The sequence below is a fragment of the Gekko japonicus genome, unplaced genomic scaffold (genome assembly GCF_001447785.1).
Source record: "Gekko japonicus isolate JY-2015 unplaced genomic scaffold, Gekko_japonicus_V1.1 scaffold358, whole genome shotgun sequence".
In the NCBI taxonomy this organism is placed as follows: domain Eukaryota; kingdom Metazoa; phylum Chordata; class Lepidosauria; order Squamata; family Gekkonidae; genus Gekko; species Gekko japonicus.
In genome coordinates, this window is record NW_015161962.1 from 3,512 (window position 1) to 30,685 (window position 27,174).

The 27,174-nt window shown below is 50.7% G+C and overlaps 1 protein-coding gene across 1 annotated transcript in view; it reads right to left on the reverse strand.

Moving 5' to 3' along the window:
- Positions 1-15,848: 15,848 nt before the first annotated feature.
- Positions 15,849-27,174, reverse strand: part of PRCC (papillary renal cell carcinoma (translocation-associated)) — a 17,852-nt gene continuing 6,526 nt past the window's right edge. Inside the window, exons 2-7 of the mRNA XM_015429547.1 lie at positions 26,917-26,967; positions 25,872-26,438; positions 24,845-24,946; positions 17,826-17,969; positions 17,615-17,680; positions 15,849-16,993 (exon numbers count right to left, since the gene is read on the reverse strand). Of these exons, the coding sequence (XP_015285033.1) occupies positions 16,907-16,993; positions 17,615-17,680; positions 17,826-17,969; positions 24,845-24,946; positions 25,872-26,438; positions 26,917-26,967 (1,017 nt within the window). The 3' untranslated portion in view covers positions 15,849-16,906. The remainder of the gene's footprint in view (positions 16,994-17,614; positions 17,681-17,825; positions 17,970-24,844; positions 24,947-25,871; positions 26,439-26,916; positions 26,968-27,174) is intronic.

Consider the following 27,174-nt stretch of genomic DNA (forward strand, 5'->3'; position numbering starts at 1 on the left):
CCCCCCGGAGCTCTCCTCCAGCCGCGGACGGTCGGAAGCCGCCCGTCCCCCTCCCGGACCGACCCCTGACGAGGAGGAGGAGGAGAAGGAGGCGAGCGGCCGCCGCCCCCCCCAGCTGGCCCTGCTTACCTGCCTGCCTTCGGGGGGGGGCGGGGGCGGTCGGTGCTTCGCGCCAGGAGGGGCGAGGGCGCGCGGGAAGGTGCCGCGGAGAGGGCGGCGAGAGGCGGCCCGGCTGGCTCCCCCGAGCCCAGCGCAGTTTGATGGATGGCAGCCCCCGCCTCGCCGTCGTCGTGACGCCTGCAAAGATGCGCCGGCCAAAATGGGAAGGAGGCCGGGAACCGAGGGCTCCCGTCCCACTTTCGCAGCAGGCCGACTGATTGTCCGGGGGGGAGGGGGGAGAGGAGAGATCCCCCCAGGGACTTGTGTCGGTCTGCAATAAGGGGAGGCACGTCGTGAGGCTCAGACGGTGTCTTGTCGTTTCTGTGCAAGACAGCCAGCACTGGGGGGTGACCAGTCTTCCAAGTGGAGAGTGCCCACAAACAGGGCTCCCTCTCAGCTGCCCAGTCTCCGGAGCAAAAATCCCGCCTTGTGAGCGATGCATTCCAGCTGGGAGCCAGCGATTTGGCTCCTGCAGAGTTTACCCCCCCCCCAGCCCTCCTTCCTGAGCAAAGGCAACAGTGTGTGAGCCAGAGGCTAAAAAACTGTGAGCCAGCTCACGCCAACTCAGCTGAGAGGGAACACTGCCCACAAGGCACATTTCCTTCTGTAACTGAGTAATTTTACTCACCACTTGCGGCTGTCCTCTGTCTGGTGCCAATAGGCACTCTCAAAGTGTTCAGGATTTTCAGCCCTTATTACACTGGACATGGAGCCATCCTTCCTGAGCAAAGGCAAGAATTTGTGTGCCAGAGGCTTAAACACTGTGAGCTAGCTCACACTAACTCAGCTTAGAGGGAACACCACCCCCAAGTATACTGATGAAAGGAGCTTCGTCTCTCCAGAGCTGACACCTTGGAAATCTTCTTACCCTTTAAGGTGCTCCAGGACATGGATCTTGTTTGACAGCAGACACCCACCTTTTCTAATTGAACAGCCTGTAGACAAATACTCCCGTCCCTGGATCCCCCCCAGTATTTCAACCTCTGGGGCTACACTCACTTTCTGTTGGAGCCCAGTTGCACACCTGTAGCTGTTAGGAAGAAGCGGGCCAGGGGATGAACCATCAAGCCCCAAGCACACGGGACGCTTCAGGGCTCACGGCGGCAAATGGCTCTGGCCAGAGTAGGACAATAGGTTAACTCTCTCACACATCCAGGAACAACCGTTTGAGTCCAGTCAGCCACCTTTAAGACCCAACAAGGTTTAATTCTGGGTATCAGCTTTCCTGTACATGCACCCTTCTTCAGATACACGGAAACAAAACTTCCTCAACCATTACATATGGGGAGGCATCTCAACCAGGGGAATTACGGTAATGCTGAATTGTAATGACTGCAGCCTCAAGTACTGCTAAAGTACTAATAGGTATAAAAAACAGCCTGCATAGTTAGTGAACAAAGTAATGGAAGCAGTAAAAGGTAACTTCCACTCTATCCTGCTATGGTCAGGCCTCACCTGGAGTCCTGTGTCCAGTTCTGGGCACCACATTTTAGGAAGGATGTTGACAAGCTCGAGCGTGTCCAGAAGAGGGCAACCAGGATGGTGAGAGGGTTGGAATCCCGGTCTTACGAGGAAAGGCTGAGAGAGTTGGGTCTGTTTAGCCTGGGAAAAAGAAGGCTTAGAGGGGACGTGATTGCAGTCTTCAAGTATCTGAAGGGCTGTTGTGTAGAAGATGGAGTGGATCTGTTCTCCTTTGTAAGCCGCTCTGAGACTCCTTTGGGTAGTGAAGGGCGGGGTATAAATCCAATCTCTTCCTCTGGATTGCAAGACTAGATCTAATGGGTGGAAATTACAAGGGAGTCGTTACCAGCTAAATATCAGGAGAGACTTTCTAACTCTAAGAGTGGTTGAGCAGTGGAACAGTCTGCCTCGGGAAGTGGTGGATGCTCCTTCGCTGGACATTTTCAAGAGGAGGCTGGACAACCATCTTCCGGGTATGTTGTAGGGCTATCTTTCTCGGCTGTGCTCCTGCAGAGTGCAGGGGGGTTGGACTAGATGACCTGTAAGGTCCCAGTTCCACTTCCAACTCTAACATTCTATGATTCTATAAAGAAGGATCCCTTTAAGTGGTGGAAGGCTAGTCCGAGTGAGGTAAATTAAAGGGAGCACAGGCTGTGGCCAATAAAATGCAAGTCGGTGATCAGACAGGCAGAAAGGGACTATGAAGAACATATTGCAAAAAACAAGCCATATGAGGAAAGGACTTGGGGATGTTTAGTCTGGAGAAGAGGAGGCTACGGGGGGGGGGGCATGGCTGAAGGGCTGTCATGTAGAAGAACGCAGGGAGCTGTTCCTGTTGGCAGCAGAGCATAGGACTCGCAATAATGGGTTTAAATGACAGGCAGGAAGGTACTGGCTGGATCTTAGGAAAAACGTTTTGACAGTAAGAGTTGTGCAATAGTGGAATCAGCTGCCTTTGGAGTGTGAGAACCCACAGCTTACAACAAAGTACAAGCATTCAGGAATGGTTATACGTTTATTGCAAAGCTATAGATGTAGTAACACAGGCACTGTTAAGAATGGCGGCAGCCCATTGAGCATAATAGGATATAGGGCATTTGTATGCACACACTACCCCTTCCGGCATGGGCCAAGTAGCTACTCTCCCACGCGCAGGGCCAGCTAGAAATCTGTTAAGTGGCGAAAGCTGGGAAGCAGTAGTCTCTCACGGTACATAGGAGACTTCCAGACAATACAACTTCCAACGTCAGCTCCTTCTGCACATCTGTAGAGAGAAGTGTTGCGGCACAGGGAAAACAGCAGAGACAGGAATGCAACAGCAATTACCAAGACACAGAATGAACACCCCAACCCCCATGGCAGCATAGCTGACATACTGCCCTCTTGAAAATCAGATTCTCCCGCTCATTCCGGGAGGCCTCCCCGTCAGTCCGGGAGAGCTCTTGGTTTGTCCGGGAACTCCTGATGGAACTGCCGCAACAGTTCAAGGGCCCAAATATCCCCTACTTCCACCCATTCCACCAGATACAGCAACTTTCCCTGTTTAAGCTTAGAGTCCAGTATCCGTGATATTTCGTAATGCTCCTCGCCCTCAATCATGATAGAAGGGGGCACCGGTTTCACAGGACGCCAGGGACAGGAACCCGTATCCCTCTTCAGGAGGCTGAAATGAAATACAGAATGCAATTTTCTCAAATTTTTCGGCAAGTCCACCTCAACTGCAACATCGTTGATGACTCTTTTAACTTTAAAAGGCCCAATGAATTTCCAGCCCAACTTACGACTAGGTTGCAACATGTTGATATTTTTGGTAGAAACATATACCGAATCCCCAGGCTGTAGAGCCTTCTCTTATTAGCCTGCGCTTTATATGCTTCTTTGGCAGCAGTCAAAGTCTTACACAGTGGTGGCCACGAGTCCCGCAATTGTTTACACCATTGAGCAGCGTCCCCCCCCCATGTCCGTGTCCCCTTCCAGGAATGGGATGGGTGGGCTGTCATAACCATACAGCGCTTTAAATGGGGACGCCCCCATTGAAGAATGGCAAGTATTATTATAGCAGAATTCAGCCAGGGGCAACGTCATGCCAATTGTCTTGTTGGTAGTTGGCAAAACAACGCAAATATTGTTCCAAGGTTTGATTTACTCGTTCCGTTTGACCGTCAGTCTCTGGATGGTAAGCGCTACTGAGTCCACGTTCGACACCCATTAGTTTCATCAGCTTACCCCAAAAACGGGAAACGAATTGGGTTCCCCTGTCGGATACCACTTTAGTGGGTAACATATGTAGTCTCACCACCTGCAGGAGGAACGCTTTAGCAAGTGCTTTAGCCGTAGGTAAGGAAGTGAACGGGACGAAGTGTGCTTGTTTGGAAAAGAGATCCATCACCACCGAAATTACAGTCATAGATTTGCTGGGTGGTAAGTTAGTTATAAAATCCATCAAAATGACTTCCTGGGGTCGGAAGGGGTTGCAATAGGCCCGGGGGCTTCCCTGGCCGGGGTTTACTCATGGTGCAAACTTGGCATGATTGAACAAATGAAGATAGGTCCTTGCGCATATGAGGCCACCAAAACTGCCTTTGAAGCAGTTGCAAGGATTTAACAAACCCCGAAGGTTTTGATAGTTTGGAGCCATTCACAGCCTGCAACACCTCCGCAGAGGGAGAGTGGAACGAACATCTTATGGCTCCGGTACCAACAGCCATTTTCTCTTAGATCAAAGTCCTCCTCCGATTCCATAACAGCTTTATCCTCCTCCGAAAAAGCGGAGGCAAATTTACTGTGCCAAGAGTCTTTCCCCCCCTCGCCCGCCCCCGTAGGTTCCTTTGGAGGCGGCGCAGGGGGTGGAGCAGCCAAGTGAGCTTGCTTGCACGTCGTCACGTCGTCGTGCACTCCGCCCAACTGGGAAGGCGTGAACATCGAGTCCAGGACCACCTCCCATTGGCTCTAGTGTTGGGGAAGGCGGGACAGGGCGTCGGCCAATGAGTTAGCCGACCCTGGGAAATGGTGCAAAGTGAATTGAAACTTGGAAAAGAAATCAGCCCATCAGAGCTGTTTGGCGTTGAGGCACCAGGATGTTTTGAGAGTCTCAAGGTTCTTGTGGTCCGTCCATACCTCGAACGGGACCCTCACCCCCTCCAACCAATGCCTCCAGGTGGGTAGGGCAAGCTTTATCACCCCCGCCTCCTTTTCCCAAACTGACCAGTTACGTTCGGTGTCATTGAATTTTTTTGAGACGTAAGCTAAGGGGTGCAACACGCAATCCTCCTTCTCCTGTAGGATTGCGCCCCCCCATAGCAACATCAGATGCATCAGTTTGCACAATAAACTTTTTCGTTTCATCGGGGTGGGCGAGCACCGGTTCGGAGGGGAATAAGGCCTTTAGGTGGTCGAACGCTTCCTAGCACTCATTGCTCCACGGGAGCGTGGCACTCGGCTTTGTAGGCTCTGGGCACTTCCCCTTAGTTTTTAGGAGGTCTGTGAGGGGTAAGCTGACCTGGGCAAAGTTTGGCAAAAAGGTTCTGTAAAAGTTCGCAAAACCGAGGAAGGATTGGAGATGTCGTCAGGTGCGGGGTACCTCCCAACCCACCACATCCTTCACCTTCCCCGGGTCCATGCCCAGGCCCCGGTCTGAGATCCGATAGCTCAAGAAGTCAATTTGCGTTTTGTGAAATTCACATTTGGACAGTTTGTGCTTGTGCAACCTGGACAAAACCTCCCGTACCAATTTCACGTGGGAAGGCAGGTCAGGGGAGTACAGCAAGATATCATCAAGGTGACTTCTTGTTTATGGCGGCGCACTAGCAGACTCACCTCCCAGACCTCCCGGGGGTGAAGCTGAGCTCCAGCCGAAGGAGGGGGTGCGCAGGCTCGCTTACCCCCCCCCCCAGGGGCCGGGCGAAGGGATCCTGGCCATGGAACTTACAAGTGGTTGCCTCTTCGAGGGCGAAATGCCGGAGAATTAAGGCTCCTCTTCGTTCTGACTGTTCTCCATGCTGTGAGACCGACTGAGTGACGCTGACCGGGGCAAGCATGGAAGATCCAGTGGCAGAAATGAAAGTTGAAAGTGACGTCGAATGACCAATTATGAACGTGAGTCAGCAGTGAAGTGTTTTTCAAAGGGGAAAAAGGCGAGTGGGGGAGGGACGCCTCCCATGCGCATGAACTTTTGAGTGATTGAGGGGGGGAGCAGAAGAAAACGCGAAGGAAACCTCCTAGAAGTACTTACCAAAGCGAATCTAAGCGGTCAAGCGCACATTCAGAGACTTTTTTAAAAATTGCGAAAGTAAACAAGCAAAAAAGATGGCGGGGAAGAAGGACAGAGAAAAACTTTTGAAAGTGAAAGGGTCTGAGAGCCCGAAACCGGAAGCTACCAGCGAGGTGGCAAAGTCTATAGTGGAATATATGCTCCCTCTGCTGGAGCAGCTGAATAACTTCAAGGAACAGATGTCTATAGTGACTCAAAGTATTACTGCACAACAAACCCAGATAAACGATATGATACAAATAATGAAACAAGATACTGAGAAGGTAAAGGAAGTGGCTGTAACTACTCAGAAGGTGAAGAAAAAAGTGCAAAAACTGGAAAGGAAACAAATCTCCATGGAAGATCAACTGCTACAAATGCAAATGGAAAACACCAACATGATTCTTCGCTTCCAGGGTATGCCAGAGAACAGGGGGGAGAATCTTAAAGAAGTGCTGATGGAATTACTAGCCCCAGTGACAGAAATGAAGGCGGAATCGCTGCTGAGCGAGATGGATGTGGTTTACAGATCATATTCAGGCTATATAAAGAAAAATAATCTGCCTGGGGAAATTGTCGTAAGATTCTCGAGGAGGCATTTGAGGGATGCAATCCTGAAAGTGGGGGAAAATACCATCAGAACGCTAAAGGATATTCCATTTGAAGTAAGACAATGGAGAAGGAAGTACAAAGAACTTGTACTTTTTCTTCAGACAAACTCAATTGGATATAAATGGCTATTTCCAGAAGGCATTACTTTTAAGATCAAGGATAAAAAAGAAAAGATTTACTCTGCTCTGAAAGCTCAAGAATTCCTAAGGGTTCAGCTGGGAAGACCAGAGGACGGGAAAAAAGAAGAGGACAGCAAGTCTAGTGGCGAGCTGGACTTGGGTTCTTCCGGAGAGGACTCTCTGACAGAGCAAGGGGCAGCCGCTCCAAAAATTCCTTATAAGCTGCGGAAGAGACGAGGAAAGGAGAAGTGAAGGCTGAAGGACTCTGAATTGTGCCTTTGAGAACTCTGAAAGGGGATGATTGGGGGGTACTGTTTCTAGACAGTTAAATTTAAGAGTTAAAGAAAAAGAAGTACAAATGTTTGACTCAGTTTATAATAATCTAAGTGAAGTGAAGATTTGCTTTAACTAAGCTAGTGAAGATCTCCTCTCTTGGGTTTTTAGTTAGTAGTGGGTTCTTTTGCTTTATCCTATATATGTAGTCCCCCCTTCCTTTTTTCTGTAGTAGTTTTGTAGTTTGATAAAAAAATAATAAAAAATCCCCTCCGGGGGCTAAAAAAAAGATATAATCAAGGTAAACAAGTGCCCCCTTGAACAAGTGCTTGTGTAACACTTCATTGATTAAGTTCATGAAGACCCCCAGGGGGCCCTGAAGGCCAAAAGGCATCACCCGGTATTCGAATTGGCCCAGGGGGGTGTTGAAAGCGGTCTGATGTTCGTCCTCCTCCCTGATGCGCACCTGGAAGTAGGCATCACAAAGGTCTAGTTTGGAGAAAATTTTCCCTTTGGCCGCTTCCGCGAGCAAGTCTTTAATCAAGGGCATGGGAAAGGCGTTAGTAGACGACACTGCATTCAAGCCCCGGTAATCCGTGCAGAGTCTCAGCCCCCCATCCTTTTTCTTTTGGAATAGCACAGGGGCCGTGAAGGGGGATGAAGCCGGGCAATTTCTGCCCCAGCAACAGTTCAATGCTACAGTCTGAATGTGTGAGGGGAAAGCTCATCCGCTTCTTCCGCTTCAAACACTCTAGCCAAGTCCCGATACTCGGGGGGAATGGTTAACAGCTCCTTCTGAGCCAGGCACACACAAGGACCTATGGGAGGTTGGCCCCAGTTCGTGTCCCACCGGTGGTTCTGGCACTTCGGAGAAATGAACTGTACTTTCCCTTCATCCCACAAGATACAGGGGTCGTGCCCGTGCAACCATGGGGCCCCGAGGACTAAGGGGAACCTGGCGGTTGAGGTGATCACAAATGCTCTATTCTCCCAGTGTTCCCCAGCCCCAATTCGCAACGGCACGGTTTCATACTCACATGGGTCTTTCATGGTAGAGCCATCCATTTGGGTGAAAATCAGGGGGTCTTTTAATTTTACCACCCCAGCCTCCAATCCTGTAACTAGGGAGGGGTTGATAAGGTCCCTCCCGCACCCCAAGTCAATTAGGGCTCTTACTCGTATATGCGTGCCGAGGCTGGGGTTAATTAAAGTCACAGTCACGAAAAAGAGGGAGGGGAAACTGCTCACCACATTAGGCGCTTCCAGGATCGGGCCCTGCTGCTCCGCGCCTCTTACAGCAGGACCAATCCATTTCCGGCCAGCTCGGGGTCCTCTCCGCTGGATTCCGCTTCCCCTTCCTCGGGAGTCGCTTATAGTGCTTTGGCATATTTTGGCTTCCCGGTCGCTTTCTTGGCTGGCATGGCAGGGCGCACATGGGTGGGTTCAGGGGGCCCTTGTTTCACAGGCCCTGATCCGCTGTAGTCTGCCGCAAAATGGCCCCGCTCTCCACATTTCAGGCAAAGCCCCTGCCTCATGCGCTGTTCCCAAGTCGATTCCACTGGTCGTGGCGCTTTACCTTTAATTGGTTGGGGGGTCGGCCGCCCCCCTGCCGTCGCGATGTCCAGCCGAAGGGTTTGCAGGCGGGTTTCCGCGCTTTCTGCCTTTTGCATACAGGCTAGGAGGGATACTGGATCCACTGCTTTCAGAACCGTCTCCCAAATCTCCGGGTTCAGCCCCACTCGGTATAGTTCCGTCAATACTGGATTGGGCCAAGATTGCACTTTGGCCATGTGGAGCTTGAATTCCAAGGCGTATTCTCTCACCAATCGCCTACCCTGTTTAAGGGCTCGTAGGAACGCCCTCACTTTGGGCCTGGCGTTCCGATCTTCGAATTGGGCTCGCAACGCCCACATAAAAGCGTCCAAATTAATCAATTCCGGGCCCTGGCCGTTGTGCAGCCCCACATACCAGGCCACCGCGGGGCCCCGGAACCATGCCGCTGCCACATCCACGCGGCTGTGTCATCTGGGAACAGGTGACCCAATCTCTCCACAAACTTCATCACACAAACCATGAAGTATGAGAGTTCTTCCGGGTTCCTGTCGAAGGTGGCTTCGATGAGGTCCTTTGGGCAAGGGGGCGTCCATTCTCTCAGACTGGCCGGACACGGCGCTGGGACCAGGGCTTCGGGTGGCCCGGAGTACGTCCCCCGGCTGGGGCCCCTGCTGGGGCGGGACCTGTGGCCCTGCTGGAACCACCGGTGGCCCGGCGGACACCACCGGCCGGGCATCTCTTTCCTCTCGGATGGTTTGGACCACCAGCTGCGGGATCACCTGGATGACCTCCTCCAGTGTCCGCTGCATCTGCCTTCTCTTCCGAACCGATTCGCTACCTCCATCCTCTAGACCAGTTCCAGCCCCTCATCTGGAGACACACGGCCACTCCTCGGCTTCTTCCTCTCCATCACCCACGCCCCAGGCAATGGTTCAAACTGGGCCCCGAATAGGGGGAGGCCACTCCCCGTAGAAAAGCCCCTGTTGAACCAGCTGTCTCTCGGGGGACCTTGCGTGAGCATATGTCTCCGCGGTTGAGTCCTGGTTAAACTGGCCCCAACCGGAACTGGGTCAGTATCTATGGCCGGGCAGCCGCCTCGGCCCCATCGGGGTCAGGAACACCAGTTGATGTTGTCCTACATACGGCTCCTGCGCCAGTTGCCATAACCGGCGTCGTCGTAGTCACTGGCACCGTCGACAGGGTCGTTGGGGTCCCCCCACCGGTCGTGGCAGGAGCTAGGATTCCCTGAGAGTTGTCTCTATCAGGAATCGGTTTCTCCTCTCCGTCACTCATCTCGGTTGTGGAGAGATGCGCAGAGATAGAGAATGGAGAATTCTTAATAGAATGTCAGAACCCACAGCTTACAATGAAGTACACGCATTCAGGAATGGTTATACATTTATTGCAAAGCTATAGATGCAGTAACACAGGCACTGTTAAGAATGGCGGCAGCCCATTGAGCATAATAGGATATAGGGCATTCGTATGCACCCCCCTCTGGCATGGGCCAATTAGCTACTCTCCCGCACGCGGGGCCAGCTAGAAATCCGTTAGGTGGTGAAATCTGGGAAACTGTAGGCTCTCACGGTACATAGGAGACTTCCAGACAATACAACTTCCAACGTCAGCTCCTCCTGCATATCTGTAGAGATAAGCGTTGCGGCACAGGGAAAACAGCAGAGACAGGAATGCAATAGCAATTACCAAGACACAGAATGAACACCCCAACCCCCATGGCAGCATAGCTGACAAGGAGGTGGTGACCTCCCCCTTCTTGGCAGTCTTTAAGCAGCAGCTGGACAAACATTTGTCAGGGAGGATCTAGGCTGATCCTGCATTGAGAAGGGTTGGACTAGATGACCCGATGGCCCCTTCCAACTTTGTCTCTGTCTTCACTGTGAAAGATGGGAAGTGCTTGCCCTCTCCAGAACCGCCAATTTCAGGAGGGGTGCCAAAAGACCTGAATTGGATTGAGGTGACGGGAGGCGGTCCTACAATTAATGGACAAATTACAAACTGACAAATCACCAGGCCCAGATGGCATACATCCAAGAGTCCTGGAAGAACTCAAATGTGAACTTGTGAATCTTCTGAGTCCTGACAAAAATATGCAATTGATCACATTCCCAAGGACTGGAAGGTAGCTTATGTAACACCCATGTTTTTAAAAGGCTCCAGAGGAGATGCGGAAAATTACAGGCTAGTCACTCTAACATCGACACTGGGTAAGTTGGTGCAATCCTTATGAAAGATAACATCAGTAGGTACATTGATGAACAAAAGCCACTGAGGAAGAATCAGCATGGGTTCTGTCAGGGAAGACTTTGTCACGCTAACCTTTCAGATAGATAGTCAAGGATACTTTTGCACTATCTCCTATTCCAACATATTTATTGCCTCACTGTTTCCCCCTTAATTAAATCCAAAACAATGGCGACTGTATGAACTTAGCTTGTTACTGCTGTCTAGTCTGCATTAAGGGTGTGCAGGGGGGGGAATTCAGTATTTTTCAGATTTGGGTATAATGGAGCCAAATGTTTTCGGTATTCCTGAATATATGTGAATATCAATACTGGTAATGTCTTGGTGTCCGGAAATATTCAGGAATACCAAAGAAATTCGGCTCCGTTATATCCTATGAGGCCATCGTTGTTGTTGTTGTTGTTCAGTCGCACAGTCGAGTCCGACTCTTCGCGACCCCATGGATCATCTCCCGCCAGGCCCTCCTGTCTTCCGCCGTCCTCTGAAGTTGGCTCAATTTCATGTTCATTGCATCGATGACACTGTCTAACCATCTCATCCTTTGCCGTCCCCGTCTTCTTTGACCTTCAATCTTTCCCAGCATCAGGGTCTTATCCAGGGAGTGCTCCCTTCTCATTTGGTGGCCAAAGTATTTGAGCTTCAGTTTCATTATCTGGCCTTCCAGGGGACAGTCAGGGTTGATTTCTTTTAGGATTGACTGATTTGATCTTTTTGCAGTCCAAGGGACTCTCAAGAGTCTTCTCCAGCACCATAGTTCAAAAGAATCTATTCTTCGGCGCTCGGCCTTCCTTATAGTCCAACTCTCGCAGCCATACATGACTACTGGGAATACCATTGCTTTGACCATGCGGACTTTTGTTGGCAGGGTGATGTCTCTACTTTTTATCATGCTGTTTAGGTTCGCCATCGCTTTCCTCCCAAGGAGCAGGCGTCTTTTAATTTCATGGCTGCAGTCACAGTCTGCGGTGATCTGGGATCCCAGGAACGTGAAGTCTGTCACTACTTCCACGACTTCCCCTTCTATTTGCCAAGGAGTGATGGGGCCGGATGCCATGATCTTAGTTTTTTTGATGTTGAGCTTCAAGCCCACTTTTGCGCTCTCCTCTTTTACTCTGAGCAAGAGGCTCTTTAGGTCCTCTTCACTTTCAGCCATTAGAGTGGTATCATCTGCATATCTGAGGTTGTTGATCTTTTCCCCAGCAATCTTAATTCCCGCTTGTGATTCATCCAGGCCAGCATTTCGCATGATGTACTCTGCATATATATTAAATAAGCAAGGTGACAATATACATCCTTGTCATACTCCTTTTCCTATGCTGAACCAATCAGTTGTTCCATATCCGGTTCTAACTGTCGCTTCTTGGCCCTTATACAGGTTTCTCAAGAGACATGTGAGGTGGTCTGGTACTCCCATCTCTTTAAGGACCTGCCATAGTAGTCAATGGCAAAATCTTCTAAGGAGTATTCAGTGGGCTAGGGGGAGGGGGTTTGAGGTAGAGGCACAAAATTTGTACTGTAGCTCCTGGAGCCTCACCCCAAAAGAACTGCCAAGTTTGGAAAAGTTTGCACCAGGGGGTCCAATTCTAGGAGCATCCAAAGAGGGTGCCCCTATCCTCCATTGTTTCCAAAGGCAAGCAGATAAAACGACAGCCCAGCAGTTTCTCTCAGAGAATCTCTGCAGTAGAAATGAAGTGAGGTGTGGTGTCAGGGGGCATGTTTGCAAGGCCAGCAGCACAACCATTGGAATGTTCTAGTTCCAGTGCCCAGCAGCAGAACTCAGTGCCAACCTACCTATCAACAGAAACCAGTACCATTGTGACAAATGCCAGCTCAACAGGAGGACTGTTGTCAGCTTAAGCACAGAATCATCACAACAATGCACAGAAGAATTTCAAAAAAGAACTAACTTATGTGACTGGCCAAAGATCAATGTGCTCACCCTTACCTGTAATCTTACTGGACAGTGCTCCTCACCCTCCTGTCCCTGAAAAAGCAAGCTAGTAGTTGGGCTTTAAGTTTGAAGCCAGCAGCAACAAAAGTCTTGCAAGCTGAAATGCCATTTGGAAATGCACTGCAGTGATTGGCTGTATGTAAGGTCCCTCTTCCCCCTCACTTCTGGAAAGCAGAGGAAGGGGCAGGAAAGAGAGGGTAAGTGCAGCCCTTCAAAGTTTAACCTCCTCTCAAGCCTGTATTCGGCAATGCCGAATAAAATCTGAATAGTTCGGCTTTTATTCACCATTCTGATTTGGCTTGCCAAATACCTGAAAAAAGCTGAAAAGGGATTTTTCGGTGGGAGGGGGTTGGTTTGGCTTCACCAAATGCACACCCCTAGTCTGCATATGTCAAAACATCTTCATTAATTGTATGTTAATCTGCTGTTCACCTATGTAGAGGCATCTGCCTATATATATGAACTGTTAACTTCCATGTGAATGTATCTGAGAAAGTGTGCTTGCACACAAAAGCTCATGCCTTTGATAAACCTTTGTTGGTCTTAGTGCCACTGCACTCAACATTTGTTCTAACCTTTTAAGCGTTGTTCTTTGAGGGGGTGAACAAACACGTGGGCAAGGGTGACCCAGGAGATGTTATTTACCTAGACTTCCAGAAAACATTTGATAAGTTCCTCATCAAAGGCTCCTAAGTAAAGTCAGCAGTCATGGGATAAGAGGACAAGTCCTCTTGTGGATTAAAAATCGGTCAATTAACAGGAACCAGAGAGAGTATAAATGGACAGTTTTCTCAGTGGAAGATGGTAAGCAGTAGGGTACCGCAGGGCTTGGTACTAGGTCCAGTACTTTTTAACTTGTTCATTAATGATTTGGAGTTGGGAGTAAGCCGTGAAATGGCTAAGTTTACAGAGGACACTAAATTGTTCAGGGCAGTAAAAACTAGGGAGAAAGAAGAGATTGGAGAGCGGCTTACAATCTCCTTTCCCTTCCCCTTCCCACAACAGACACCTTGTGAGGTAGGTGGGGCTGAGAGAGCTCTTCCTGAGAAAACTGCTCTTGAGAGAACTTGTGACTGACCCAAGGCCACATCAGCAGCTGCATGTGAAGGAGTCTCCCTCCCAAAGGCTTTTGAGTGCCCTGGGACTCCTGCAACAGACTCACACGGCTGCCCCTTGGAAATGGAGTCGAGAGTGGGGCCAGCAGCACCCCTTGACCAGCCGGCTTCACCTTCACAGAAAGTTTTCTCTCCAGGGCTGTTTCTCCCCCCCCCCCCCCACCACCCTGAAGTGGCAAGCCTGTTTTTCCTGCTGCGATGCAGGGACGCTTCACCCAAATACGCGCGTCAAGAGTTCCCTACTTTCGTGTTGTGAATGTTCAGGGAATAAAGCCCCAGCAGTAGCAATCCTGGCTTTCAGCTTCTTATCAGGGCTGCCAGAAAGTTCCATTCTGAAGGGAAAGCAGAAGATCCACAAGCCCATCCTTTCGAAGGTGTGCGCCTGGGGGGGAGGGGGGGGGAGGGGGGGGAGAGAGCATACAAGAGAAGGAGCAGAAATAACCCCCCCCCCAACTGGGCAGAGCAACACCGTTCCTTTGGGCAGCGGTGCTACAGACCGCACAAGCAACTCCCACGTGGACCGAATGCCTTTCCCTGTGGCCTTTGGGGGGGCCGGGTGGGTAGGGCTATGTAACGATTTCATGTTTATTTGTGTGTGTGTCTTTAAAAGTTTGGTTTACATTGCTGTGTGGTTGAAACAGGCAAGTGGTGTGATTGGTGAGTGACAGAGAGGGGAGGGGTTTTGGAATGGATGCTGTGTGGATGATTTGAATGTCTATCAGGAGTGACTGTTAGAGTTTAGACAGTTAGGCAGACAGTTGAAAAAGTCAGTCAGCAGAGAGTGCTGTGTAAAAGCAGTTGATAGGAGTTTGAGTTCTGGTTTCTGTGAGAGAAGCAGAAGAGGAGTTAAGTTCTGTCTCTGAGTTGAAGGAGACTCATCCCTGTGTGTGAAAAGAGTGACATTTAGTTCTGTGTTATAAGAGTTACAATTGAAAGCTGAGAGTCTAGGGAAAAGTACAGTGAAAAGTGTTACAAAAGTTGCCTATGAAAAATCCCTGTCAGTAGAGAGAAGCTTGTGAGAGACACCAAGCCATTGTTCAAATCATTCCCAGTACTGTTTACATTGTTTACCCTCGTGTTTATACTTTCGTTAAATAAATCCTATTTTCTTCAAGTATACCAGCTCAGTAAAGAATCCTTCCTCAGACCACATAGACCTTCATGAAAGCCCAGACCCTGGGTCACAATACCAAAACCAGACGAAGAAAGTATAAAGGTTTGGAAAGCCTATATTTTCCCGGTGGCAGCCAGATTACCCTGAGAGTAAAACATAAAGAACACTTTTAAAGGGAAACCAGACCCCCCCCCCCAAGAAAGGGGTCGTCACAGGCTGCAACAGACCAACCATTTGAACATTCAACCAAGAATCCCATCCCCACCCCTCGGTATCCAAAGTCCTGCTCCAGGACCAGGCAGCTAGCAGAAGAACCACCCCCACTGTCCACAGCAGAGGGCCCAACTGATTGAGATGGACATGCAGATAGTCAGGGATACTTTTACACTACCTCCCACCTGGGGGGGAGGGAGCAGCCCCCACATGGGCATTAAGCCCCCCCCCCAACATCAGGAGGGGCTGCTGCCAAGACGCTACAACTGGAACCTGGGGCCTGGCTGCCGAACAGGCCTGGCTGGTGTCACTGGGGCCTGCAGCCGAAGTGCTGGGAAGACGACCAGCGCCTGGAGCCCAGCACGAGTGTGCCCCACCCCCACAAAATGAGAGCTCCAAGGAGGACATGATGCTGCTCCTCACATTCCCCCCCCCCCCAAGATTCCCTCCGGGAGGTTTTGCTGTCCTAGTCTGAGAGGAGAGGCAGGGCTTCCAGTGGTGCAGCACCACCAAGTTGCCAGCAGCAAGGCCTTCCCCCCCCACAGCCGCCCCCCTCCAGTGCCGTTTCTCTGGATCCCCAAATCCTCCTCTCCACCCCCTACTTGGGGGGCCTAGGGAGGGACAGGAAGTGACGGGAGGGAGACCGGGAGCAGGGAAGTCCCTACCCCTCTCCTCCCACAGACAGGAGGGGTGTCTCCCAGCCAGCCAGGCCCCCACCACCACCACCACCACCAGAGGGTTCTTAGAGAGCGTGAAAGGAGGTGGGTTCATTTAAAAGTTTTATTCCTTTATAAAACTTTTCCAGACAATTTCGTAAGATACGAATAAATTATTGAATGAGCACTTTATTTTTGGAATACTCAAAGAAAGCAATTTTTTTTCCTACTAAAAGGTCCTGGGAAATAAAACTAGAAATTGGGTGTTTAAAAAAAAAAAAAAACGCCCCCTCCCCAAACACAGACACCCCCCCACTCACTCAGGAACTCCAGAGTCAAGGGTGGCAGCTTTCTCCAAGGGACACAGAGGGTGACCCACCCACCCCCCGGAAGAACACAGGGGCAAGGCTGCCGGGGGGGGTGAGTGTGCCCAAACGGCCAGATGCTGCGGGGCTCCACTGCCCCCCGCCCGTGCGCCCGAACCTCGGGAGTAACAGTCCTGGGTCCTATGGCTTTGGGGGGAGAGATTAACTCCCGAAAGCAATGCTGCCACCTCGACGTGGAGGTCTGGGATGGTGTCAGAACAGTTCCCCCACAGGGAGACGGGAATGAAGCCGCTGTCTGCTACGCTACAAAAACACGGGAGGGGGAAGCCCGGCCTGGAACGTGAACACAAAAACAATTTTTGCTTGGGGGGGGGGGGAAGAGCCAAGTGCCTCCACCTCCTGTTTCCACCGCTCCTTCCAGAGAACCATCGGACTCTGCATCGGCTGCACAGTTCCCCAGAAAGGGTGCAGGGGGCTGGCCTCCGCCTCCCAGTCGGTCCTCGTCTTTTTTTCTGACGGCCGCAGCAAAGAAACTAGTCGGAGGCGGAAGCCGGGCAGTCGGCACGCACAACGGTTCAACACCCCCCCGCCAGTTCTGCCACACCACGGAGTCCCCGCGGCCACCACCCGACAGAGATGCCCTTCCGGGTCCCACGTGCCGTCATCGAAGAAGCAGGCAGCGCCGGCAACGGATATCCGCAGCCTCCAGTCCTTCCCTCGCCAGGCCGCTAAGCAGCCCCGCCCTTTGCCCTCCTGCAGCACACAGCGGGGAGGGGGGGCAGGACTCGGGGCCCCCCCCAGAGGACTGGCTCCGGGGCCAGCTGGGCACGGGCAGGGGCAGCCTAAAAGCCGTACTTGGCCTGCGTCTGGCGCCTGCTGAGCTTGTTCTCCGCCCACGTGTTCTTCAGCTCCAGCTCCCGTTCTTTTGCCTGCCCAGAAAGAGAGGGATGGGGAGAGGGATGGGCGGGGGGTGTCAGACACACATCTTTCTGCCGGGCAACTCCCTTCCCGAAGAGCGTGTGCCTGGAGGAGCAGCCGCCACCCTGACTCCACTGGGGGGAAACCCAGGAAGAAGGCACCCGAGGCATGGCCACTGTCCGACACTTGGCCTGATCCAACATGGCTTCTCTCACGCTCCTAACAGCCCACAGAGCCACCCCTCCTCCAGCTGGAGCCAAGAGGAGAGGCTGAGCTGGTGGGGGGGGGGGGGATGGACACGGGCCGGTCACTGCCCTGCCCCTTCCACAGAGGCTACAGGCCCCCCCCCGCCTGCCAGGCTCCCCTGCCACAGTCTCGGTGCCCAGGCCCCCTCCTTTGCCCAGGCGCGCACACACAGGAGCCTCACCCAGCCTGCAGGTGCCGGGAACTAAGAGTCGGCTCCCCCCGCAGCTTTGGGGCCAGTCCCCAGGACAACCCACACCCTCTGCCGCCCCGGGCAGCATGCCCAGCGGCCGTGTAAGGCGCGAGGGCTCACGTCATTCAAGAGGCCACCCTGAGGTGGAGGGCGAAGAGCCAGAGCGGGGGGGGGAGTCGGGGCCCCATAACCTCACCTGGTGGATCAGGTAGGTGATCTGATGCTTCCGGCGCTGCTGCCCAGTGGGCTGCTCCCCTTTTTTCTAGAGCGGAGGAAAGAGAAGCCAGACGTGAGAGAGAGAGAGACAGCACCACCACCCCCGCCCACCGGGGGAGAGGCCTGCAGGGGGTCAAGCCCCCAGCTCCTCAGAGAGCGCCCCCCGCCCCCCCGGGGTCCCCCACACAGAGCTTGCTGAAGGACCTCACGTTCTGCTCCTCCGTCAGGGACTTGGTCAGCCACTGCTGGGCTCCACTCAGCTGGTCGTCCCCCTTGATCTCCACAAAGTTGATCTCTTCCCGCCCGCGGTTCCGCTTGCCTTGCAGGCGCTTGAACTGAGCCGGGGAGCAAAGGAGGGAGGGAGGCATCAGCGGCCCGCCAGGCACTGCCCCTCCATCCAGACGCGGCCCGTCCCCCCCCCCCACGAAAAAAAAGCCCCGCCCCCCCCCCCGCGGCTCTCCGCCTGCCTCTGCCCCCTCCCCTCAGGGCCAGCCCGGCCAGGACCACCGCCTTCCACGGCCACGGCTCCCCCCTGCTCCGCCAGCCTCCCGCTTGCCCGACTGGCCTCCCCCTCCCCTTTGCGCCCAGCAAGCGGGCCAGCACGGTCACGGGAGGGAGGGGAACGGAGAAAATAAGCCGAGCGCCCCAGCTGGAACCTGACCCTCCCAAGCCAGAGGCGACTCTGCGCGGCCCGAAGAGGAATGTTGGCTGGTGGGCCACTGGGTCCGGAGGAGGCAAGAGAAACAGGCCAGAAGCAAAAGGGGGAAAAACGCTTCTTTAAGCGGCTCCTCGCCACTGTTCCCTCTAAGCTGAGTTAGTGTGAGCTAACGGTTTCTTAGCCTCCGGTGCACACCTTTTTGTTTAGGCTCAGGAAGGAGGGCTCCAGGGCAAACTAATTGATGCAGCAGCCAAAAATGCCCGCTCACAACTTTCAATGTCAAGAGCTCACAAAGTAGAATTTTTGCTCACAGGACTCCACAGCTTAGAGGGTGCATTGGTCCTTGCCCATGCAGTGGTAAGAACTGCTGCCACCCTCCCTCAGGAAACGGTTGCAAAATTGAATGTGAATAAAGAACTGACTGATAACTTCAAGGTACAAAACGGTACAAGGCAAGGATGTCCTTTGTCACCAAGAATAGTAATGGACGCAATTGAATATTATGAGAAACACCCTGAACAAGAAGTAGCTTTTTTATTTATCGATGCCGAAAAGGCATTTGACAATCTTAACTGGAAGTTTATGCTGCAAATGATGGAAAAAATAGAAGTGGGACAACACTTCAGAAATTGCATTGAAGCTATCTATTCTGAACAAAGAGCTAAACTGAATGTAAACAAAGAACTGACAGATAGCTTCAAGGTACAGAAAGGCACCAGACAGGGTTGTCCCCTATCACCGTTATTATTTATCTGGGTGTTGGAGATACTTCTACAAAAAATACAGCAAGATCAAGAGATAACGGGATTGACACACAAAGGACTTAAATACAAATATCGAGCATTTGCTGACGATGTAATGTTCATTGTGCAAAACCCGACAGACAAATTACCGTTACTATTCCAAAAAATAAAGGACTTTGGAGAATTGGCCGGATTTTATGTCAATAAGAACAAGACGAAGCTTATTTGCAAAAACATGACGAAACAAAAACAAATGGAACTGCAAGACCTGGTACAATGTGAAGTAGTAAAAAAGACTAAATATCTTGGTATTGAGTTAACTGCAAGAAATATAGACTTATATAAGAACAATTATGAAAAACTATGGACTAAGTTAACTCAAGACTTTAAGAAATGGGACAAAATGAATTTGTCACTGATGGGAAGAATATCAGTCATAAAAATGAATGTCCTACCACGTTTGATGTTCCTGTTCCAAACAATACCAATACTTAGTAAGACAGATTTGCTACTTAAGTGGCAACAAGAACTATCAAAGTTTGTTTGGGCAGGCAAGAAACCGCGAATCAAGATGAAAATTCTTTGTGATGCCAAAGATAGAGGTGGGTTACAATTACCAAATCTTAGACTATATTATGAAGCGGTCTGTCTAACCTGGATGGAACAATGGGTGAAATTAGAAAATGATAAGTTACTGGGGTTAGAAGGCCATGATTGTAGATTTGGTTGGCATGCATATTTATGGTATGACAAAACAAAAATGGATAGCTTTTTTAAGCTTCATGTGGTAAGAAAAGCACTATTTGTGGTATGGATGAGGTATAAAAAATACTTTTGTGATGTAAGACCATTGTGGATTGTACCAGTGGAAGTGTTAACATCTTACTCAAGACATAGAGATAAAGATTGGTTGCCATATAAAGATCTAATTAAAAAAGTGGGAACAGAATGGGTAATGAAAAAGCAGAATGAAATTGAATATGATTATGAATGGCTGAAATATATGCAGATTTTTGACCTTTTTAGATCAGACAAAAGAAACTATGGTTTTAGAGAGGAAAAAAATGAAATGGAAAATGTTTGGGAGAGTGGAGGGGGAAAAATATCTCTAGAATGTATAAAGTGTTACTAAAATGGTATACTGAAGATGAGACTGTAAAAGGGCAAATGATAAAATGGGTGATAAATATGAATACGGAAGTGTCTATTGAAACCTGGGAATATTTGTGGAAAAATTCTATTAAGATATCGCCTTGTACCAATGTTAGAGAGAATTGTTATAAAATGATGTATAGGTGGTACATGACTCCGAAAAAAATTGCAAATATGAACCAGAATATGTCAAATAAGTGTTGGAAATGTAAGAGCCATGAAGGCTCATTTTATCACATGTGGTGGACTTGTGAGAAAGCAGTTGACTTTTGGACTAAAGTCCACAGGGAAATGCAAAAAATTCTGAAATGCTCTTTTAAAAAGGCACCAGAAATTCTGCTTTTGGGACTGAAAATGGAAGAAGTCAATACGACTAAAAAGACCTTATTCTGGTACTTAATTACAACAGCGAGAATGATTTATGCACAATTTTGGAAAACAGAGAAAGTGCCAGAAATAGAAGACTGGATACAAAAAGTTCTGTTCATGGCAGAAATGGACAAAATTACGAAAAAGTTGAATAATAAAGAAGACGACGTGTTTTTTCAAGAATGGAGTGACTTTAAAACATATCTGGAAAAGAACTGGGATGTGAAACAAAACTTAATATGTTTAGATCAATATTAAGTCAAATGATGTTATCTTGAGACTGTAATGATAAGAAAATGATATAATTAATGATGTAAAGTAATGTGGAGTAAGGGGTGAAGCATTGCGGGAAGCCACCGGAGGGAGGGGAGGAAATGGGAATGGGGTAGACAATGGAAAAGATGAAATGATATAATTATAAATGTTGATTTCCTAAGAAAATAAAATTTGTTTACCTAAAAAAAGGAAACGATTGCAACGGCTGCATTCTTAACTCCATTTCTTTGCCACCGAGACCTGGGAAGGAACCACAGTGGGAGGAAAGACCCAGTTGCACGGACCGTGCCCAGGTGGCGGAATGCCTGACAGAAGCAGTGCGGCCAGACTCCTAGAGGGAGGCCCTAGAGACCTCCTTAGAAAATCTCTTCCTTTCCTCTTTGGACAGGCCAGCCCCACGGCTCAGCGGACAGCAGCACACAACCGGCCTGCTCATGCCTCAGGCAAATCATCTGGCTCCTACAGAGGCTCCGGTCCTCCTGAAGCATCCAACCCCTGCTGCGGTGAGGACGGGAACAGCCCATCCCCCTGGAGACTAAGGAGAGCCCGGTCAGAGGAGACCCGAGTGGGCCCACCTCGTCCAGCATCCCGCTTCTTCACAGCACAGAAGGTTTCTTCCTGCTGCTGCCGCCGCCACCCCAGGCAATCAGCAGCCAAGAGTCTGGAAGTCCCATTCAGACATCAGCACTGAGAGAGATCGATGGACCTTTTATTCTACATATTCCTCCAATCCTTTGACACACACACCCCCTTCTGAGGAAGAATAACTGGCCCTGAAACACCCTTATAAATCTCAAGAGACTCCTCAGACCTGCCCCCCCCCATGCCAGGATTAACACTACAACTTTTAAGATAAACGTTCAGCTTCCTCGATAGTAGAACTTCCCCCCTCACTGTGGAGCAAAAGGTAAGAAAATATTTCACAGGAAGATTTTTTCCCCCTCCAGGCTTCCTCGAAATTTCTAATTTTTTCCTCTGGAAAAACTGGGGTGGGTGTGGGGGGAAGCCTTAGGAATAAAATCTCTGTGGGGTGTGTGTTTCCCTCTCAATTTTCTTTCTTCCTGGGCCTTGACACGTCTAACTGATTTATAAGTTAGCAAGCATCACTTAGAACACGGGTTTATAAAATATATACAAAAGACCAACAAGAAGTTTGATTTTTGTTGTTGTTCAGTCGCAGTCGAGTCCGACTCTTCACAACCCCATGGACCAGATCACGCCAGGCCTTCCGCCGTCCTCTGAAGTTTGCTCAACTTCATGTTCGTTGCATCTATGACACTGTCTAACCATCTCATCCTTTGCCGTCCCCTTCTTCTTCTTTGACCTTCAGTCTTTCCCCCAGCATCAGGGTCTTCTTCTCCAGTGAGTGCTCCCTTCTCATTGGGTGGCCAAAGTATTTGAGCTTCAGTTTCATTATCTGGCCTTCCAGGGAACAGTCAGGATTGATTTCTTTTAGGATTCACTGATTTGATCTTCTTGCAGTCCAAGGGACTCTCAAGAGTCTTCTCCAGCACCATAGTTCAAAAGAATCTATTCTTCGGCGCTCGGCCTTCCTTATAGTCCAACTCTCGCAGCCATACATGACTACTGGGAATACCATTGCTTTGACCATGCGGACTTTTGTTGGCAGGGTGATGTCTCTACTTTTCATCATGCTGTTTAGGTTCGCCATCGCTTTCCTCCCAAGGAGCAGGCGTCTTTTAATTTCATGGCTGCTGTCACAGTCTGCGGTGATCTGGGATCCCAGGAATGTTTTTCTGGTACTCTCTTGCTTTCTCCATAATCCAGCGAATGTTGGCAATTTGATCTCTAGTTCCTCTACCTCTTCGAAACCCAGCTTGTACTTCTGGCAGTTCTCTATCCACGTACTGTTGAAGCCTAGCTTGTAGGATCTTGAGCATGACCTTGCTAGCATGTGATATGAGTGCAATTGTGCGATAGTTTGAACATTCCTTGGCATTGCCCTTCTTTGGGATTGGAATGTATACTGATCTTTTCCAATCCTGTGGCCACTGTTGCGTTTTCCAAATTTGCTGGCAAATGGAGTGCAGAACTTTAACAGCATCCTCTTCTAAGACTTTGAATAGCTCAGCTGGGATACCATCACCTCCACTAGCTTTGTTGTTAGTAATGCTTTCTAAGGCCCATTTAACTTCACATTCCAGGATGTCTGGCTCGAGGTCAGTGATTATACCGTCGTGGTTGTCAAGGACATCGAGGTCTTTCTTGTATAGTTCTTCTGTGTATTCTTGCCATCTTTTCCTAATCTCTTCTGCTTCTGTTAGGTCCCTACCGTTTTTGTCCTTTATCATGGCCAGCTTTGCATGGAACGCTCCCTTGATTTCTCCAATTTTCTTGAAGAGATCTCTAGTCCTTCCCATTCTATTGTTTTCTTCTATTACTTTGCACTGTTCATTCAGGAAGGCCTCCTTATCTCTCCTTGCTGTTCTCTGGAAATCTGCGTTCAGTTGGGTAAATCTTTCCTTTTCGCCTTTGCCTTTCGCTTTCCTTCTTTCCTCTGCTATTTGTAAAGCCTCATCAGAAAGCCATTTTGCTTTCTTGCATTTCTTTTTCTTTGGTATGGTGGTGATTGCTGCCTCCTGTACAATGTCACGAACCTCCGTCCATAGTTCTTCAGGCACTCTATCTATCAAATCCAGACCCTTGAATCTATTCTTCACCTCTACTGTATATTCATCAGGGATGCGATCTAGGTCAAACCTGAATGGCCTCGTGGTTTTCCCAATTTTCTTCAGTTTAAGTCTGAATTTTGCAATGAGTAGCTCATGATCTGAACCACAGTCAGCTCCAGGTCTTGTTTTTACTGACTGAATAGAGCTTCTCCATCTTTGACTGCAAATTATATAGTCAATCTGATTTCGGTGTTGCCCATCTGGTGATGTCCATGTGTAGAGTCGCCTCTTAGGTTGTTGGAAAAGGGTGTTCGCTATGACCAGTGTGTTCTCTTGACAAAACTCTGTTAACCTTTGCCCTGCTTCATTTTGCTTTCCAAGGCCAAACTTGTCTGTTATTCCGGTTACCTTTTGACTTCCTACTTTAGCATTCCAGTCCCCTATGATGATGAGGACATCATTTTTTGGTGTTAGTTCTAGGAGGTGTTGTAGGTCTTCATAGAACCGGTCCACTTCAGCCTCTTCTGCATCAGTGGTTGGGGCATAGACTTGGATTACTGTGATGTTGAATGGTTTGCCTTGGAATCGGACCGAAATCATTCTGTCATTTTTTGAGATTGTATCCCAGTACTGACTTTTGCACTCTCTTGTTGACTATAAAGGCCACACCATTTTTTCTACGAGATTCCTGGCCACAGTAGTAGATATAATGGTCTTCTGAGTTATATTCGCCCATTTCTGTCCACTTTAGTTTACTGATTCCCAAGATATCGATGTTCAGTCTTGCCATCTCATTTTTGACCACGTCAAGCTTACCTTGGTTCATAGATCTTACATTCCAGGTTCCTATGCAGTATTGTTCTTTGCAGCATCGGACTTTCCTTTCACCATCAGACACATCCAAAACTGAGCTTCCTTTCGGCTTTGGCCCAGCCGCTTCACTCTTTCTGGGGTTACTTGTACTTGCCCTCTGCTCTTCCCCAGTAGCATATTGGACACCTTGTGACCGAGGGGCTCATCTTCCGGGGTCATATCTTTTAGCCTTTTGATACTGTCCATGGGGTTTTCTTGGCAAAAATACTGGAGTGGGTTGCCATTTCCTTCTCCAGGGGATCACGCTTGGTCTGAGTTCTCCGCTGTGGCCTGTCCGTCCTGGGTGGCCCTCCACGCCATAGCCCACAGCCTCATCAAACCACGCAACCCCCCTCGCCATGACAAGGCAGTGATCCGTGAGGGGGAAGCTCGATTTACATGGGAGCAAAAACGATTCCACCAAAGCTGCGGCCGATCCTTGGCCAGCTAGTCAGCAGGTGGCCTGAACGCAGCGGTGCACCCTGGGACAGAAGCCGTGGCTGGCTCCAGTGGCCAGTCCCACTCACCGCTTCGTCGTCCATGAAAGAGGAGACGTCGCTGCTCACTTCCTGGGGGGGTCCCATGGCGAGGTCCCCAGATTCCGGATAGTAGCCACTAGTGTAGTAATCCTGCTGGCAGAAGACAAAAAAGGAGCCCCTAAAGACCGGGGAAACGCCCCTCCGGGGCCAGCGGCTCAGCCCTCCTCCCAGCGGCTCCCCCTTTTCCTTCCCAAAGGGGTTGGCCCCTTGTAACTTTTCGCCATCCCAGCCTTTAGACCCTCTTCCTTAGACTAGAACAAAGTTTGAGCCCAGTGACACCTTTAAGACCAACAAAGTTTAGTGATGGGTATAAACTTTCATATGCATAGAAGAAGAGACTGGATTTATACCACACCCGTCACTACCCGAAAGAGTCTCAGAGCAGATTACAAACTCCTTCCCCTCCCCCTCCCCACAACAGACACCCTGTGGGGTAGGCGGGGGGGCTGAGAGTGCTCTTTCCAGAACTGTCCTTGCGAGAACAGCTCTGACAGAACTGTGGCTTGCCCAAGGTCATCCAGTGGCTACAAGTGGAGGAGTGGCGAATCAAACCCGGTTCTCCCAGGTCAGAGTCCACTTACCGAACTGGCTCATACCTCGAACAAAACTCTGCATGTCTTCAGGGTGAGCCGGCTAGACTCAAACTTTGTTCTGCTGCTTCAGACCTTCGTGGAGGCCCCACCTGAGTCTCCCTTAAACTAGTCACACTTTGCAAGCTTCCTGACCACCTGGAAGCGATTCACCTCACCTGGACTGTTTACTCTTTGGGAAACCAGCAGCCCTGCTAGCCGGTGCTCTGTGGCGCAACTCACATGGCTATCCAAACGGGCTCGCTCGACCTTCTGTCACCCCTCCTCACACTCTCTGTCACCCCCCCCCCCGAGCTCTGTTTGTAACCACACCGGTATGGAACAGCCAGCGGGTCACACACTTGGCGTCATGGCACTGACCTTGGGGGAGGGGGGGGGGAGAAAGGCTCGCTGCAAAGCTGCGCCCAGAGAGCAGGCCCTCTCACCTGATAGTAACCACTGGCGATGCCGGGATACTGGCTGCCGTAGTCTTCCCCAGGCTTTGGTGCCCACCCGTGAGCAGCTTGCAAGCTTGCTCCCGGTGCAGTCTTGAACTCCAGGGGGGCATTGGCGGCAGCGTCCTGGCCCTCCGGCTCGGGCTCCGTCCCAGGGGGCAGGTCGTCCGGCAGGACCCCCGCCGGGTAAGCGAAAGGCTCCGGGCTGAGAGTGGGGGGCTCCGACAAGGAGAAGTAGTTCTCGGGAGCCACCTCCTCGTCACTGTCGTTCTCCTCCTGGGTGATCTGCTTGGTCACCTGCAGGGCGGCGCTCTTAGCCGCTGCCTTGATGGCGGACGGGGAGGGAGTGGTCGTGGCCACAGCAGAGGCTGCCTTCGGGGGCTTAGAGGAGGAGGAGGACCCTGGGACTTTGGCCAGCTTGAGCTCCTGCTCTTGCCGGGAGGCCTCCGACGTTTTCTTCGAGAAAACATATGGTAGAAGCAGCCTGTTTGTCTCCTTCACCGTCAAGTTCTTGGGCTGCGGAAGCAACGCGGACAAGCCAGATCCCTCACTGTGTCCCTGAGGGGAAGACAAAAGGACAAGGTGAGGCTTCCCGTTTCACTCAGCCGCCCCCCCCCCCGGGCAGCTGGCTCTAAGCAAGCCCTCAAGGAACCTGGCGGCTGTAGACAGCAGCTCGTTTCACTCTCAGGCCTCAACTCCTGGCCTAGAGTCAGGCCGCAAGCTGTTTTGCCCAGATGCCATGAATTTCCCTTGCCGAAATCTGGGGGAAAGGCCGCAGTGGTGCTCAGTTCACAAACAAAAACAGCCACTGTTATTTCAAGTTCAAGCCTTCAGGAACAGGAATAACTCCAGCAGGCCAGCGGGAGCCTGAGAGTAAAATTCCACCCAGAGGGCCCAGAGCCAGGCTCCAGGGGGCACGGGAAGGTGGGCACGTCCCTCCAACTCGGAGCAGCCAGGAGCAGGACGGAGGGATGCGCTCTGCTCTTCCAAACCCGAGCAGGGGCAGCTGGTTTGGCACGCAAGTCCTCCTCCTCACCTGGAAAGACGGCTGCTTCTTTGCCGGCTCCTCATCTTCCTCGGAATCCGACTGAGAGAGAAACAGGGACAGAGGTGAGCACAGGAGTAAAGACTGGCTGCTCATGGACAACAGGGGCGGAGGAGGGAGAGCTGTAGGCAGGGTTCCCTCTCAGCCGGAGGGAGTGTGAGCCAGAGCGCAGTTCCTTTAGCACCCCGGCTCACATGTCTTGTGCCCTGGCTCAGGGGGGAGAAGCCTCCGGGGCTGGGAGGGGGCGTG